At 36.2% G+C, this 18,589-nt stretch overlaps 1 protein-coding gene across 4 annotated transcripts in view; it reads left to right on the top strand.

Moving 5' to 3' along the window:
* Nucleotides 1-18,589, top strand: part of CTNNA3 (catenin alpha 3) — a 1,810,934-nt gene that overhangs the window by 130,572 nt on the left and 1,661,773 nt on the right. For all 4 annotated transcript variants that reach the window (XM_025917933.2, XM_086679821.1, XM_086679822.1 and 1 more), the window contains exon 3: nt 2,670-2,862. In XM_025917933.2, the coding sequence (XP_025773718.1) occupies nt 2,670-2,862 (193 nt within the window). The remainder of the gene's footprint in view (nt 1-2,669; nt 2,863-18,589) is intronic.

The raw sequence follows: 18,589 nt of genomic DNA, 5'->3' as shown, positions 1-18,589 counted from the left end.
AGCCCCAAGAGAACACCTCTAAGTAGGATCCCATAACAGATTTTCTATATCCATGTGGGGAATGGACTAGAAAATGTACATTAAATATCAACCAATATTTGAGTCATGTTATGCATTTTACAAGACATTTTACGTATTTAACCTTCACACAGTCTTATAGGTAACATGATCTCATTTTCCAAGAGAGGAAACAAAGGCACTGCACTCTGGGTTGTAGACATGAGAATAAAGCAAATTAGAATATAGCAATAGGTCTATTGGATGGAGGAGGAGAATTGAAAGGGCAGACAAAAATTATTTTCATCTACGTATTTCCCCCATAGCTTGTAAGTTCTTTCTCAGTTCCTAGCTAAAAAACTGTGTCCAGACATAATAAATGAACAAATATGTCATGCTCCATAAGCAATAAACAAGCCAAACCTTTAGGGGCTGCAGAACAGGAAGGTTATGTATAGTCTGTTCTCAAAGATGTGGTGCATGATTGTTATAAGCCTTGACTATTTGATGATATGCTCGATTCTAGTTTTCCATAGGAATTTCAGGTCTTCTAATTTATTTTACTTATTTAAAATTTTTTTATGTTTATTTATTTTTGAGAGCAAGAGAGACAGAGCACGAGTGGGGGAGGGGCAGAGAGAGAGGGAGACAGAATCTTAAGCAGGCTTCAGACTCTGAGCTGTCAGCACAGAGCCCAATGTGGGGCTCAAACCCCTGTGCCATGAGATCATGACCTGAGCTGAAGTCTTATGCTTAACTGACTGAGCCACCCAGATGCCCCCAGGTCTTCTATTTAAAATACTGAAAAGACGTGTTTTTTTCCTTCATCTACAATGGGGATCTTCCAGCTTTGCTTATAAAAATGTTAAATAAATTTATTATTGGTATCCAAGGCTTACTTAAGAAATGGGTATTTTTTACAATGTAATTTTGTATGAGGTTTTGCTTCCAAATACAGTTGCTTAATTTCTATCTCTAACCACAATGAGACACCACCTCACACCTGTCAGAATGGCTAAAATTAACAACTCAGGAAACAACAGATGTTGGCGAGGATGCGGAGAGAGAGGATCTCTTTTGCATTGTTGGTGGGAATGCAAATTGGTATAGCCACTCTGGAAAATAGTATGGAGGTTCCTCAAAAAATTAAAAATAGAACTACCCTACAACCCAGCAATTGCACTATTAGGTATTTATCCAAAAGGATACAAAAATGCTGATTCAAAGGGACACATGCACGCCAATGTTTATAGCAGCGTTATCACCAATAACCATATTATGGAAAGAGCTTAAATATCCATTGACTAATGAATGGATAAAGAAGATGTGGTATATATATATATATATATATATATATATATATAATGGAATATTACTTGGTGACCAAAAAGAATGAAATCTTGCCATTTGCAACAACGTGAGTGGGACTAGAGTGTATTATGCCAAGTGAAATAAGTCAGAGAAAGACAAATATACGATTTCACTCACTGTGAAATTTAGAAACAAAACAGATGAACATAGGGGAAGGGTAGGAAAAATAAAATAAGATAAAAACAGAGGTGGAGAGGGAGGCAAAACATAAGAGCTTCTTAAATACAGAGAACACACTGAGGGTTACTGGAAGGGAGGTGGTTGGGGGGAAGGGGCAAATGGGCGATGGGCATTAAGGAGGGCACTTGTTGGGATGAGCACTGGGTGTTATATGTAAGTGATGAATCACTAAATTCTACTCCTAAAACCAATACTACACTGTATGTTAACTAACTTGAATTTAATTAAACTTTTTTTTAAAAAAGCCCTTCTTTTCAATGACCCCATTCTTTAAGCCATTTATATAACAAATATTTATTGAGCACTTACTTTGTGTATTGTTCTGGGTGCTGGAGAAAAGACACATTTTTTGCTTTCATGGAATTTACATTTTAGTATTAGAAGCATGAAATTAACATATAAACAAAAAAAGTCAGGCCCTGTAAGTGTTTTGAGGAAATATAAAGTGGGATGAAGGGATAGAGTGAGAGAGGGTGGGGATGGGGTAGTCAAGAAAGGCCTCTTGATAGGTGACTTTGGGTAAGACCTGTTTGAGAGGCCTACTGAATTAGGGGAGACTGTATGGGACAGGTAAGAGAGGTTACAAAGGGCCAATATGTAATTATTTGAATTTGGTCCCCCTGAGATAACCAGTGTTTTATATTTCAGAGTGGTTCTGTGCCCTCTCAACATTAATAATGTCTATTCTCAGCCTAAATAGACTAATGCTTTACTGACTTAATTATGATTATTTTGCCTCTTTCTTAATATAGATTGCTGGCTACAAAGTGATATAAATAATTATTATATATGAATATTTATACATACATATATAATATATATATTGCATTGTTTCCATAGTAAAACTTGGTAAGTTTCAATCTCTGTGGCTCTTCCTTCTTCCTGCCCTTTCTCTCTCCCTTCCTACCTCCTTCCTTCGTTCCTTTTTATCTTTAGGTGAAAATTCCATAGTGGCTGATAATATTGGTCTTGGTTCATTGACTTGACTTATGAGGGTGTACCAATAGTACTGGGAATAAATCGTGTTACTATGAAATACTTCTTTTGTTTTGGGCTGTGATGTCCCAGGACTGTGTTTTCACAGTTTGTCTAATGAGTGGCTTGTGTTTTTCCAATTTCAGGTTACTACACTTGTAAATTGTCCCCAGAATCCTTCTAACAGGAAAAAAGGATGTTCAAAAAGAGCCAGAGTCCTTCTAGCTTCTGTGGAGGAAGCAACTTGGAATTTATTAGACAAGGGAGAGAAGATTGCCCAGGAAGCCACAGTTTTAAAGGAAGAGCTTACTACTGTACTTGAGGAAGTTCGCAAAGAAAGTGAGTACTCTAGTCCTGGTCAGGAGCAAACTGTATATCCTTAGGGTGTTAGTTACGGAATTAGATTTGTGAGCATTTTGTTTTGTTGACTTGAGTTTATTAGTCTATCTGTAGAGCTCTGAGGAGCTGGCTGTGGGAAGCTGAGTGGCTTATTAGTCAGCTCTAAGACTCAGAGTACTACTTACTTCTGGTTCTTCCCTTGAATTGTTGAGTCCCTGCAGGCAAGTTCTTCCCCTCACATGCCATAGTTTATCCATAGTAAGCAAAGAGAAGTGTATCCTTTTTTTGTCATAGAATATAACGACATATGACTAATGAAGCTGAAGATGTGTTTGTCCATACATAAATTAATTATAAAGTTCCTTGTTAATAGTTAGAGGTATTAAGTTACAGACCTGACTACTCAGAAGTACATTTTTTATTTTTTCATTTTCTAGAGGTTTAGATTTTCTAAACTTAAAAAAGAAATGCTTTGCATAAACTATGCATAACTCATGTTGCTGCTATATGAATATTATAAAATGAAAGTGTACATGTCACGTTTTGATGTATTTACTTACATATGATAATACAACAATTTCATAATGAATGTAAGTCTCATTTGCAGACTCTTTTTAAAAGAACTGCCTTATTTATATATCAGCTTGCTGCAAGAAACTATCTTGAGAGGATAAGAAAACTTAAATATTCATGTTCAGTTTTATAAAAGAGACTTGGGGTGTTCATATATTTCCCTTCCCAACATAACTTTATGAAAATCAGAAAATGTTAGTTAATTAAATAATTAAAATGAATATACTAGCTATAATAAACCTTAGGTCAAATACAGGAGATTTATTTTTTATTTGTTATATACTTTATATATGACTTATATTTTACAGAGTCTCTTCAGAAAATATGAAGCAAATATAATGCCAAAGATAATTTCAAATGAATTCATCACTCCTCCCTACCCCCTACCACTTTAGACCCTATCTTGTCTTGTCTGTTCTGGTACCATTATCCACATAGTCACCAAGTCAGTTTAGACTCTTTGTTCTCCTTTCACTCTCTCTTCCAATTAGTCTCTAAGTTCAACAAATTCTTTCTCCTTTTGTCTCTCAGATCTTTCCCTCTTTTTCATTACTGATGTTGCCTCCTGAATTCAGGATTATTACATTAGCCTTACTGTATACTAAAGCCAAATACATCTTTTAAAAAGGAAAATACAGTTATTTTACTTCCCTGCTTAACTTAAATCCTTTTTAAGCTTTTGAAGGATTAGGGGTATTATCTTTCTGGATAAGGTTCAGGCTTATAAATCTAGCTCACTCAGCATTGCATTATTTGGCTTCTATCATTCTCTCCCTTTTCATTTCCTGATTCTGGCCCCCTCTCCAGCTTCCAAACAAGAATTTGAAGTATTTTGAATGGTCCATGTTGCCTTATGCCTCTGTACCTCTATTATCAGCTATTCCCTTCACTTGGATTATGCCTCTTGTTCAGCCAATTCTTACTTATTGCACCAAACTCAACCCAGGTCTTTTCTAGGAAGTGTGTACTGACCTTGTGATGCTCATTTAGATATCCCTCTTCTGTGTCCCCACAGACTCTGAGCATCTGCCTTTAATAGGATTTACTACCCCAATACACCAAGCATTGATTTACTTGTTCAATAAATCTAGACTTTTAATTCGTGAAGGTGGCAAATACCAGGTCTTATGTGATGAGAAGTACCTGACACATAACAACCACCTGATGTTTGTTAAATAGATAAAACAATTGAAGCATCATTTTGTCATTTTGTATTATAAAATTTTATAATGATTTTATCTTTGTTTTTATGACAAATTATCTCTCATGGTTATGGTTTTTTTTAAAGTTTATTTATTTTGAGAGAAAGAAGGAGAGTATGTGCGTGTACACAAGCAAGCAGGAGAAGGGCAGAGAGAGAGGAAGAGAGAGAGAATCCCAAGCAGGCTCCGTGCAGAGCCCAATGCTGGGCTCGATCTCTCTACTGCCAAGAGTCAGATGCCTAACTGACTGAGCCATCCAGGTGTCCCTCATAGATATGGTTTCTTTCCTGAGTGTTTTCGTAAGAATATGAACGCTATTCTGGTATTGTTTTTCTCAGATAATGAGATCTATTTGACAACATAGTTTTTGTAAACCACCTCATAATACTATGTAAGACACTGGTCATTCTCAGCAGGAAAAAATAAAAGCAATAATTGGCATGAAATGGCATATATATTTTTTAAAAAAGTAAGTTCCCAGTTTTTGACTCAAAAAGCAAATTATTTTAAAGAGAAGGTCTCAAAGAGAAAGTATGTGTGGCTTCTAGGATTATGCAGTATATCCTTCTCTGTGTTCCATTATAATGTGTGAAATCATATTATCATGTGATAGATGTGGCATATGCTGTGTACACAACAAATGCATTTGGTTAAAGATCACCAAGCACTTTATACTCTGATTTTTTTTGACAAACTGCCAAATTGAACTACTGCCATTTGAGTGTGGGAGGAAAGCAGTGAAATGGCAAATGGTTCTGAAGTTTGGGGAATGGCCAATGCTTATCCTATGGATTGCAGAGATAGTAACAGTGAGAGCACTGTTCCGAAAAATTTGGAAGGAATTTTAGCTCACTGGTGAAGTTGAAGTATCAGGAGAATGAATTCTGATTCAAGCACCTCTTTGATACCAGAAACATATTTTAGTTTCCTTTTTTTTTTTTTTTAAAGGGCTTCGTCTGGTGGCATAATGTAAAGGACTAATGAAGAGCAAATATTGTTTAAATATTTGAGAAAGTGAAAAAATATTAGATGTAGGGGGTATTTTTATTTATGTATTTATTGACTTATTTTCAAAAAGAATTTTGAGACTAATCTAGAAAATTTCTTCTATTAAAGACAGTGTAATTTATGTAGCATTACAACAGAATTCTGTTTTATTCTGTTTAACTGACTTTAGTGGCTTTAGTTAGAGATGTGAAGTGATAAATAATGTAGACATTTGATTACCTAATGAACTGGCCTGTGGAAGATGGGACCTGGATAGTAGTAGGGGAGGATGGTGAAAGGAAATGTCATATGTGAGTAGAACTGTAGAGATCCAGCAAAGGTGGCCCACATAGTGATTATTTTTTACTCATAATCTTACAGTTTGGCCCTATACTTACATCCACACAATGGCCAAGTATTAAACCCAGTATTTTTTAAAAACAGTTTTAGAATATCACATAACAATTAGCTAGGAATTATCTAAAAATTGTTCATAATGTTTGGATTACACATGTTTTGCCTATAGCATCTATGCTACCTTCATATAGCCTCTACTTCTAAGTCACACATTTGGTTACATTTAAAGTTTTTTAAATGTTGAGAATAAGATCAGTACAGAAAAGTGCATACATTATCATGAAAAATTCAATACAGTTTCACAATATAAACACACTAATGTAATCTCTACCCAGATCAAGAAATAGAAATTTACCAGAATCCTGGAATCACCCCTTGTGCCTATTAGTTACCACTTCTTCACCTCAAAGGTAACCATTATCCTGGTTATTACATAGGTTAGTTTTTTGCTTCTTTTTGAACTTTACATAAGTGGGATCATATGGTATGTTATCTTTTGAGTCTGGCTTCTTTTTGTTCAATGTTATGTTTGTGAGATCTCATCATATAGTAGTCCATTCATTTCACTGATGAATAGATTATAGTTTATCCATGTTACATAGATAGACAACTGAATTTTTTTCAGTTTTTGGCCTTAATGAACATTGTTGCTATGTACATATTTGTGTATTACTTTTGGTGCATTAATATAGATATTCCTGCTGGGTTATACTTAAGATGAAATTGCTGGGTCATAAGATATATACTCAGCTTTAATAGATTTTATCAGTTTTCCAAAGTGGATTTTCTAATTGGCACTCTTATCAGTAATGTAAGAATTCCAGTTGCTCTACATTCTTATTAACTTGGTGTTATCAAGTGTCAGTGTTTTTTTTTTTTTTTTTTTACATTTATTTATTTTAGGGACAGAGAGAGACAGAGCATGAACGGGGGAGGAGCAGAGAGAGAGGGAGACACAGAATTGGAAACAGGCTCCAGGCTCTGAGCCATCAGCCCAGAGCCTGACGCGGGGCTCGAACCCACTGACCGCGAGATCGTGACCTGGCTGAAGTCGGAGGCTTAACCGACTGCGCCACCCAGGCGCCCCAAGTGTCAGTGTTTTTGATTCAAGTATATGTAGTGGTTTTTCATTGTAGTTTTAATTTGTATTTCTCTGATGAGCATTGTGTGCTCTAGATATGAGACTTTTGTTAGTTGTGGATGTTAAAAACATCTTATTGCTTTCAATATATCAGCATTTTTGATACTCAGAAGTAATTTTGATAAATTCCAATTAATTATTTTATACCTTTATGGATAAAATTTTTTTTGTTCTGTTAAAAAATTTTGTCTACTGCAAGTCAAGAAGATATTCTCATATGTAGTACAGGATTTATTGTTTTACCATTATGAATGATGTGAGCTAGGAGTCATGATTCTTTTTTTTTTTTCATATGGGAATTCAATTGATCGAGTATTATATGGATGCCTATGGAAGTTTGTTTCAGTATAGTTATTGAAAAAAATTACTCTTTCCCAATTGAATTATTTTTGCACCTTTGTTGAAAATCAGTTGACCATATCTGTGTGAATCTATTTAGGAACTCTGTCCTGTTTCATTGATTTGTGTATCTATCCTTACACCAATAACACATCGTCTTGATTACTGTACTTCAGAGTAAGTATTAAAAATTATCTTGATTTTGTAATTCTAGTGAAAATATAAAGAGACATTCAACTTCATTAGTGATCAGATATGCAAATGAGGTATATTTTATGCAATTCAATTGGCAGAAATTCAAAGGTTTTTTAAAAAGACTTTGAAGTAACAGAATCTTTTATTGCTTGGTGGAGTGTAAATTGGTACAACCACTTTGAAAAACAGTTTAGACATGTCACTTTTGTTAAATGCCAAAGTTCTCTCCATCTCTCTCTTTCTCTCTCTCTCAATATATATATATTGATTTGGTGTTGTTGGTGTATAGAAATGCAATTGACTTTTTTAGATTGGTACTTGTTTAGGTATTATCTCTGAAATTAAACATTAAGATCATTATTTTTAAATAGTTTTTTAAAATGTTTTTGTAAATTTATTTTTGAGACAGAGAGAGACAGAGTGTGAGCAGGGGAGGGGCAGAGAGAGAGAGAGGCAGACACAGAATCTGAAGCAGGCTCCAGGCTCTGAGCTGACAGCTCGGCACAGAGCCCGACACGGGGTTCGAACTCACGGACTGTGAGATCATGACCTGAGCTGAAGTTGGACACTTAACTGACTGAGCCACCCAGGTGGCCCAAGATCGTTATTTTTTTTAATTATTATTTTTTAATATACGAAATTTATTGTCAAATTGGTTTCCATACAATACCCAGTGCTCATCGCAAAAGATGCCCTCTTCAATGTCCATCACCTACCCTACCCTCCCTCCCACCCCCCATCAACCCTCAGTTTGTTCTCAGTTTTTTTTTTTATTTAAAAAAAAATTTCTTTTTTTCAACATTTATTTATTTTTGGGACGGAGAGAGGCAGAGCATGAACGGGGGAGGGGCAGAGAGAGAGGGAGACACAGAATCGGAAACAGGCTCCAGGCTCTGAGCCATCAGCCCAGAGCCTGACGCGGGGCTCGAACTCACGGACCGCGAGATCGTGACCTGGCTGAAGTCGGACGCTTAACCGACTACGCCACCCAGGCGCCCCTGTTCTCAGTTTTTAAGAGTCTCTTATGCTTTGGCTCTCTTCCACTCTAACCTCTTTTTTTTTTCCTTCCCCTCCCCCATGGGTTTCTGTTAAGTTTGTCAGGATCCACATAAGAGTGAAACCATGTGGTATCTGTCTTTCTCTGTATGGCTTATTTCACTTAGCATCACACTCTCCAGTTCCATCCACGTTGTTACAAAGGGCCATATTTCATTCTTTCTCATTGCCACGTAGTACTCCATTGTGTATATAAACCACAATTTCTTTATCCATTCATCAGTTGATGGACATTTAGACTTTTCCACAATTTGGCTATTGGTGAGAGTGCTGCTATAAACATTGGGGTACAAGTGCCCCTGTGCATCAGTACTCCTGTATCTCTTGGGTAAACCCCTAGCAAGGCTATTGCTGGGTCATAGGGTATATCCATTTTTAATTTTTTGAGGAACCTCCACACTGTTTTCCAGAGTGGCTGCACCAGTTTGCATTCCCACCAACAGTGCAAGAGGGTTCCCGTTTCTCCACATCCTCTCCAGCATCTATAGTCTCCTGATTTGTTCATTTTGGCCACTCTGACTGGCGTGAGGTGATATCTGAGTGTGGTTTTGATTTGTATTTCCCTGATGAGGAGCGACGTTGAGCATCCTTTCATGTGCCTGTTGGCCATCTGGATGTCTTCTTTAGAGAAGTATCTCTTCATGTTTTCTGCCCATTTCTTCACTGGATTATTTGTTTTTTGGGTGTGGAGTTTGGTGAGCTCTTTATAGATATTTGGATACTAGCCCTTTGTCCGATATGTCATTTGCAAATATCTTTTCCCATTCCATTGGTTGCCTTTTAGTTTTGTTGATTGTTTCTTTTGCAGTGCAGAAGCTTTTTATCTTCATGAGGTCCCAATAGTTCATTTTTGCTTTTAATTCCCTTGCCTTTGGGGATGTGTCAAGTAAGAAATTGCTGTGGCTGAGGTCAGAGAGGTCTTTTCCTGCTTTCTCCTCTAGGGTTTTGATGGTTTCCTGTCTCACATTCAGGTCCTTTATCCATTTTGAGTTTATTTTTGTGAATGGTGTAAGAAAGTGGTCTAGTTTCATTCTTCTGCATGTTGCTGTCCAGTTCTCCCAGCACCATTTGTTAAAGAGACTGTCTTTTTTCCATTGGGTATTCTTTCCTGCTTTGTCAAAGATGAGTTGGCCATACTTTTGTGGGTCTAGTTCTGGGGTTTCTATTCTATTCTATTCCATTGGTCTATGTGTCTGTTTTTGTGCCAATACCATGCTGTCTTGATGATTAGAGATTTGTACTAGAGGCTAAAGTCTGGGATTGTGATGCCTCCTTCTTTGGTCTTCTTCTTCAAAACTACTTTGGCTATTCAGGGCCTTTTGTGGTTCTGTATGAATTTTAGGATTGCTTGTTCTAGCTTCGAGAAGAATGCTGGTGCAATTTTGATTGGGATTGCATTGAATGTGTAGAGAGCTTTGGGTAGTATTGACATTTTAACAATATTTATTCTTCCAACCCATGAGCACGGAATATTTTTCCATTTCTTTATATGTTCTTCAATTTCCTTCATAAGCTTTCTATAGTTTTCAGCATACAGAAATCTTGTACATCTTTGGTTAGATTTATTCCTGGGTATTTTATGCTTTTTGATGCAATTGTGAATGGGGTCAGTTTCTTTATTTATCTTTCTGTTGCATCATTATTAGTGTATAAGAATGCAACTGATTTCTGTACATTGATTTTGTATCCTGCAACTTTGCTGAATTCATGTATCAGTTCTAGCAGACTTTTGGTGGAGTCTATCAGATTTTCCACGTATAGTATCATGTCATCTGCAAAAAGTGAAAGCTTGACTTCATCTTTGCCAATTTTGATGCCTTTGATTTCCTTTTGTTGTCTGATTGCTGATGCTAGCACTTCCAACACTATGTTAAACAATAGCGGTGAGAGTGGACATTCCTGTTGTGTTCCTGATCTCAGGGGGAAAGCTCTCAGTTTTTCCGCATTGAGGATGATATTAGCTGGGGGCTTTTTATAAATGGCTTTTATGATGTTGAAGTATGTTCCTTCTATCCCGACTTTCTCAAGGGTTTTTATTAAGAAAGGATGCTGAATTTTGTCAAATGCTTTTTCTGCATCAATTGACAGGATCATATGGTTCTTTTTTTTTATTAATGTGATGTATCACGTTGATTGATTTGCGAATGTTGAACCAGCCCTGCATCCCAGGAATGAATCCCACTTGATCATGGTGAACAATTCTTTTTATAAGCTGTTGAATTAGATTTGCTAGTATCTTATTGAGAATTTTTGCATGCATATTCATCAGGGATATTGGCCTGTAGTTCTGGTTTTTTACTGGGTCTCCGTCTGGTTTAGGATTCAAAGTAATGCAGGCTTCATAGAATGAGTCTGGAAGTTTTCCTTCCCTTTCTATTTTTTGGAATAGCTTGAGAAAGATAGGTATTATCTCTGCTTTAAATGTCTGGTAGAATTCCCCAGGGAAGCCATCTGGTCCTGGACTCTTATTTGTTGGGAGATTTTTGATAACTGATTCAAAAACTTCGCTGGTTATGGGTCTGTTCAAGCTTTCTATTTCCCTCTGATTGAGTTTTGGAAGTGTGTGGGTGTTTAGGATTTTGTCCATTTCTTCCTGGTTGTCCAGTTTGTTGGCATATAGTTTTTCATAGTATTCCTTGATAATTGCTTGTATTTCTGAGGGATTGGTTGTAATAATTCCATTTTCATTCATGATTTTATCTATTTGGGTCATCTCCCTTTTCATTTTGAGAAGCCTGGCTGGAGGTTTATCAATTTTGTTTATTTTTTCAAAAAACCAACTCTTGGTTTCATTGATCTGCTCTACAGTTTTTTTAGATTCTATATTGTTTATTTCTGCTCTGCTCTTTATTATTTCTCTTCTGCTGGCTTTGGGGTGTCTTTGCTGTTCTGCATCTATTTCCTTTAGGTGTGCTGTTAGATTTTGTATTTGGGATTTTTCTTGTTTCTTGAGATAGGCCTGGGATTGCAATGTATTTTCCTCTTAGGACTGCCTTTGTTGCATCCCAAAGCGTTTGGATTGTTGTATTTTCATTTTCATTTGTTTCCATATATTTTTTAATTTCTTCTCTAATTGCCTGGTTGACCCATTCATTCTTTAGTAGGGTGTTCTTTAACCTCCATGCTTTTGGAGGTTTTCCAGACTTTTTCCTGTGGTTGATTTCAAGCTTCATAGCATTGTGGTCCGAAAGTATGCATGGTATGACCAAGATCGTTATTTTTAAAAAGAAGGAAACATTTGACACATGGAAACACACATGGCCTGTTTCATTGGGATCCCTTATGATAGTAAGACTATGGTACTTTATTTGGCTTATATGGGAAACTAATTTTACAAAAGTAATGATACAGTATGCAACATTTGCTGTTCATACATGAAATAGCAAAAAACAGGAATTATAGTGGGTGTGTGTGTGTGTGTATATATATATTGGTACGTATATATATATATTTTTTCTTTCTATTCATAAACATTTCAGTTTGCTGTTTGGAAAAGAAGATAACTAATTATTTGGGTTTAGGAAATGTCTTAAATATTTGTCAGTTAAATTTGAAGTTGTAAAGGAAACTTGAAATTTATTTTAAATGTAACTTAGTGGTATTGTGAGATCCCTACAGAGGGCAGGCTTCTCAGTTATCCTGGCTTTAGCCTTGCCTTTAGCTGGTAAAAAAAAAAATCAGGTAGAATTGTATATTTGAATTACAACTGGAAAAAAAAGACAATCTTTTGTGTTTTCATCAATGCTTTGATTAATAAAAAGGAATAGGACAAAAATCATGTGGAATATTAACTAAATCTGGTTCAGAGTTTGTTGTAATCTGAAATAAAATATGGGCATGGGGCAGCTGGGTAGCTCAGTTGGTTGAGCGTCTGACTCTTGATTTCAGCTCAGATCATGGTCCCAGTGGATCGTGGGATTGAGCCCCATGTTGGACTCTGTGCTGAGAATGGAGCCTGCTTAAGATTCTTTCTCTCTCTCACTTTACCCCTGACCCTGTTTGCACTCTTTTCGCTCTCTCTAAAGAAATATGGGCTTACTATGAGAGAGAAGGGTTGTAGAAAGAAAGTGAGTAATCAGTATTTCATTGAAGAATCATTAAGAGGGAGAAGAGATGATTACAAAAGAAACCATATTTAGGCTTTTTAGACTCTTATGCCCTTTTTCTGTTCATTTGTAAACATTTGTTAAGTGTCTGGTATTTTACCTATTTTGGTTAAATATTTGGAATCTGTATTTGATTTTATTTTGGGCCCTGGGACTATAGAGACATATAAGATGTGCCCTAGGTATTAAGAGCCTACTGAGGTAAATAGAACATAAACAGTTCTATTTATGTAATAAATAGATTTATGTAATAATAAATTATGTAATAATGTAACAAACATTATTACAATAAACAGTTGTAATAATGTCTGATAAATGCTATTGTAATAATATGTCTCAGAGGCTGTGGAAGCACATATTAAGGAGCAATAAAATAGTGTTTCTAAACTTCCATTTTCCTTTATTTTACCATTAAGTAGGGAAAGAGGAGTCTCTCCCATATGAGTACAGGTGAATATGTATATAATTTATAGGAAGATGTGCTATATGTGTGGCCTGTCTTTTCTCACAGAGTTGCATTTATTTATGTTTTATTTTAAAAATTTAAATATTTATTGAAGCTATTGAAACCTTTGTATAGGTCGGGCTCTGTTCTAAGTGCTAGGCTCTCAGAAGTGAACTATATAGACAAGGCTTTCCCTTTTAGTGGGAGGACAGGTAGTAAACAAGTAAACAGACTTAATTCTTAAAGGATATGAGATTCTTTTTCCTTCGAAAATTTAAACATAATGGTTTTCTCATGAAAACACTGCTTTATCTTAATACTTATACATTTTTAGATTCCTGCTTGAAATATTGTTGACCTTGAACAATGCAGGAATTAGGGATGCTGACCCCCATGCAGTCAAAAACCCATGTATAACTTTGACTCCCCCAGCACTTAACTACTAATAGCTTACTGTTGACCAGAAGCCTTACTGATAACATAAACAGTTGATTGAAACATATTTTATATGTTATATGTATCATATAGTATAGTCTTACAATAAAGTAAACTAGAGAAAGGAAAGTGTTATTAAGAATATTGTAAGGAAGAGAAAATACCTTAAAGTACTCTACTGTATTTATAAAAAAGCCACATATAAGTGGACCCATGCAGCTCAAACCTTCGTTGTTCAAAGGCCAATTGTAAAATAAATAAAAATGTATATGTATAAAGGGATAATTAATTTGAGATTTCAACAGTGTTCAGAGAAAGATTAAAGTTCAACATTTTTGTATACTTCTCAGACAGGCTAAGATGCCTACACAGGTGTAGCATAGCACTAATCTATATACTTTGGTATGAATTATCTGGAATGTACAGTTTAACACCAATAGCCTTGGCAGTTATTACTACCAGAGCCAGCAACTGGAAACATGTACTGTAGGCTTCATGTTGATATATGTCAAGTGGAAAAGGGCTTGCAAATTTGTTGGAATCCTGCCTCTGCTAAAATACTTTCACATCTATTTTTAATTGTAGGCCTCCACCAAGGCTACTATGAGCCAATTGGAGGCCTAGGAAGATTAATGAGGAGATTTTTGAATGCATTAGAGCCCTCTAACTATAGCTTTCCTTCCCAAATATGGTGCTATGGCATTTTATACTAAAAGAAATGCTATGCTATCTAGCCTACTAATGCAGGAGCCTCCCAACTGTATGTTTGTAAAATTTAGGCCAGCAGCAGCTGATAACTTGCCCCAGTTTGCATGGCTCATGAGTATTTCTAGCAGGATAGGTGATATGGCTAGTGGCTAGGGAGGGACTGTCCCCTCCCTGGTGAGAAGTAAATGTTTGTATTGAAAAATGCACATGTTTGTTATGTGCATAATATATGTATTCAGGCATTTAAAAATTTTATCCCTATTTGTACATTTCTGTAGTTTTTCATTTTAATGATTTGCAACACCCTAGGTTTATAGACTTTTTCCCAGTAGGAATTAGAAATCAAGACTTAGTATCATCCATATTAGTCAGAGAAAACGATCACTTCTAGAAACGATTATTCCTAGAAAATGGTATCCTGGAATTGTAATTAATCTTTCTATCAGTATACTTGGGTACTTACTTAAACAACAAATGCCATTATAGAATTTCCGATATTGAGCCTTTAAAATGTTACCTGTTGCCTCCCTGATTATTCACTGCATTTTTATTTTTGTAGAGGGAAAAAAAACGTGTCCTACAGAAAATAGAGATTTAAAAAATTTGCTGGGGGCGCCTGGGTGGCGCAGTCGGTTAAGCGTCCGACTTCAGCCAGGTCATGATCTCGCGGTCCGTGAGGTCAAGCCCCGCGTCGGGCTCTGGGCTGATGGCTCAGAGCCTGGAGCCTGTTTCCGATTCTGTGTCTCCCTCTCTCTCTGCCCCTCCCCCGTTCATGCTCTGTCTCTCTCTGTCCCAAAAATAAATAAACGTTGAAAGCTTTATTAAAAAAAATAATAAAAAAATAAAATAAAAAATTTGCTGGCGTCATTTTGGGTCATCTGTGTTGAAAGATCTTATCTTTTGAAGCTCAGCTGTATTGAAACTTTATTTATAAAAGAAAATAGCAGTTCATTTTTAGCTAACTGTCCCTACGGAACAGGTCAGCTTTATCTACTGTGCTCAACAACATTGCAGTTAGGACTTAGATAAAATGTTTGGTATTTACCACCAATTACTCACAGCCTATATATGGTTTCAAAGGCAACAGCTGTTGCCTCATTATTTCCATCTATTGCTATGTTGATGTTGTGTATATTTAACTGTTATTATATCTCAAGAGTGTTCTTAGATAAGCATAAAGTCACAAATACAATAATCTTTCTACCAAATACATTGTGTTTGAGGAGATGCAGTTCATTCTTCATTTGAAAGGGGATGATGAACTCTTGTTCTAACACATTTTAACATGCATGCATGGTGTCTTATAGCTGGCAGAATGTTTATGGAAACACTTCCATTGAAGACTGATGAGCTAATTAGCTACATTGCTTGTAAACTACTAATTGCTGGAACACACTCAACATGGCATCCCTTAGTGTTCACTTGAAATATCTGCAGCAGGCTTTTCTTATAGTGCATTTGATATTCTCAGCAAACTCCATCTTGAAGTGTTGTGTGGACATTTGCGAAGTACTTGATGTGTGTATGCAGCCATCTCATTTTCAGTCACCTGATAAGTTGGACCTATGACATATAGACAGGCTGATTTGAGAAAAGAATTACAATGTCCATTTTGAAACCAAGAGGTATTCTGTAAGCCACATACCTTTTTCTCTGATGTATACTTCAGAGGTAGGAGTAAAGATTTAATGCATATTAACAGATTGATTTGTAAATGAGGAGACCTAAAGCTAAAATATGAACTGAAATCTCAGCTGGTAGAGAGTCTGAAATCAAAGGTGCGATTCATAGATTAGCCATGGCTTTGTTTTCTTTCATGACTGGAGAGATGGCACTACTCTGTAATCATTTAATAAATGTGTGCAAAGGTAACAGAGTAGGTGATCTGAAGTTTATCCTTAGAGATGGTAAGTCTGAATATTTTTATTTTGTGGAATATTTTAGTGTTAAAGAGTGAATTAAGCTGTTGGCAATTTTTCAGTGTCAGAAACAACAATTTTTAGAATTTCTGTCCTTGACTCTTTCTTCTTGTCTCCTTTTTCAGTTTCAAAGGAAGTGGTATTCTTTTTCGCTCTGTAAAAATTTCTAATCTTTACCTGGATCCTAGTATACTTCTTCTCTTCTTTTGAGAGACATTTATTCTATAATTATCTTTTCTTTTTCTAGCATGTTCATTCATATGCCTTTTCACTGGTTCTTTCATCACACATATTAGCTTGTTCATGCTTGACGATTGGCAAATATTCAATAAAAATTCCATTTCCTGATGGACCTAGGGGGTGTTATGCTAAGTGAAAAAAGTCACTGAGAAAGACAAATGCTATATGATTTTGTTCATATGTGGAATCTAAAAAAAAAAAAAAACAACAAATGAGTAAACTAACAAAAAGGAGAATTAGATCTGTAAATACAGAGAACAAACTAATGAATGCCAGAGGGATGGGGGTGGGGGATGAGCAAAATGGGTGAAGGAGAGTGGGAGAGACAGACTTCTAGATATGGAATGAATAAGTCATGGGAGGGGTGCCTGGATGGCTCTGTCAATTAAGCATCTGACTTAGGCTCAGGTCATGATCTCACAGTTCATGGGTTTGAGTCCTGCATTGGGTTGTGCTGACAGCTCCGAGCCTGGAGCCTCCTTCAGATTCTGTGTTTCCCTCTCTCTCTCTGCCCCTCCCCTGTTCACACTCTGTCTCTCTCTCTCTGTCTCTCTCTGTCTCTCAAAAATGAATAAACATTAAAAAAATTAAAAATATAAATCACGGGAATAAAAGGCACAGCCTAGGGAATATAGTCAATGGTATTGTAATAACATTGTATGGTGACAGATATGGTAAGCTACATTTGTGGTGTACATTTGTGGTGAGCATAGTGTAACATATGTTGAATCACTATGTTGTACACCTTAGACTAATGTAACATAGTGTATCAGCCATACTCAAAAAAATTCAATTTCCTTTGGCATACTCTTTTTTTAAAAAAATTCATTTATTATTTTTGAGAGAGAGAGAGAGAGTGAGAGAGAGAGAGAGTGTGTGTGTGTGTGTGTGTGTGTGTACTCATGCATGCACGTGAGCGAGGGAGGGACAGAGAGAGAGGGAGATAGAGAATTCCAGGTAGGTTCCCTGCTGTCAGTGCAGAGCCCAATGTGGGCTCAATCCCACAAACCATGAGATCATGACCTGAGCTGAAATAAAGGGTTGGATGCTTAACCGACTGAGCCATCCAGGTGCCCTAGTCCATTCTCTTCTTAAACTTTGAATCCTGTTTCACCTTTTCTGTTCCTCTTCTTTGGTCTATTTGTTGTTTTCCCCTTCATTTTTAGGATGTTGTACATTGAATTTTCTTACTACGTCTCCACACCCTTCTTCTCTTTCCTCCTTCACTTTCTCTTGTCTCCTATGATTTTTCTTAAGTCTAAGTCTCTGTCCTCTTTTTTTTCCTTTCCTTGGGCATCTTTTTCATTCTCAGGACTTTAATTATAACTACTTTGTTGACAACTTTTAGTTCTCATATTAAAGCTTTATTGCCAAAAGCCCTCTGTTTTTCAGTCATTTTTCTACATTAACACATAGGTAATCATGCCCAATGCACTCCCACAAATAATGGTCTTTCTTGGGAATGTTTGATGCTCAACATACTAGTTAAAATGCTACTTCCTTCTTCCCCAGTGAGAAGTGATATACACTGTAGTCAATACCATTGCTCTCACCATTTAATAGGTAGTTCCACTTAGCTATTTTGGTATTACCTTAAATTTATGTATAAACTGAACTCATCATCTTGCACAAGCCCTATACAAACTTTTATATCTCTGGTATCATCTGACTTGAACTCTCAGCACATTTGAGACAGTTGATTATTTTCTCTTTCTAAAATACTCTGTTTCCTTGAATAATAGAGAACCACACAGTTCTCATTTTCCCTCTTTATCTCTTTGGCTACTTCCTCTCTAGCTCCTTTTTTGGTTCATCTTTTTCTAAATGGTCATATAATGTTGGAAATTCTCAAAGCTTGATCATTGTATAGAATGCATGGAAAGCAAAATGGGAAATCAATTTGTAATGGTAGATTTGTATAGACCGTGGAGGTCCTTGAATAGCAAGATAAAGATGCTGAAGCGCCACAGGAAATTTTTGAGTCAAGACAGTGACAGGACTAGGTCTGTGCTTCAGGAAGATTT

This window comes from Puma concolor, chromosome D2 (assembly GCF_028749965.1).
Source record: "Puma concolor isolate L17-30 chromosome D2, mPumCon1.1.hap2, whole genome shotgun sequence".
NCBI classification, from domain to species: domain Eukaryota; kingdom Metazoa; phylum Chordata; class Mammalia; order Carnivora; family Felidae; genus Puma; species Puma concolor.
The sequence above is the reverse complement of the archived record's forward strand: the minus strand, read 5'-3'. Positions and strand labels throughout refer to the sequence as shown.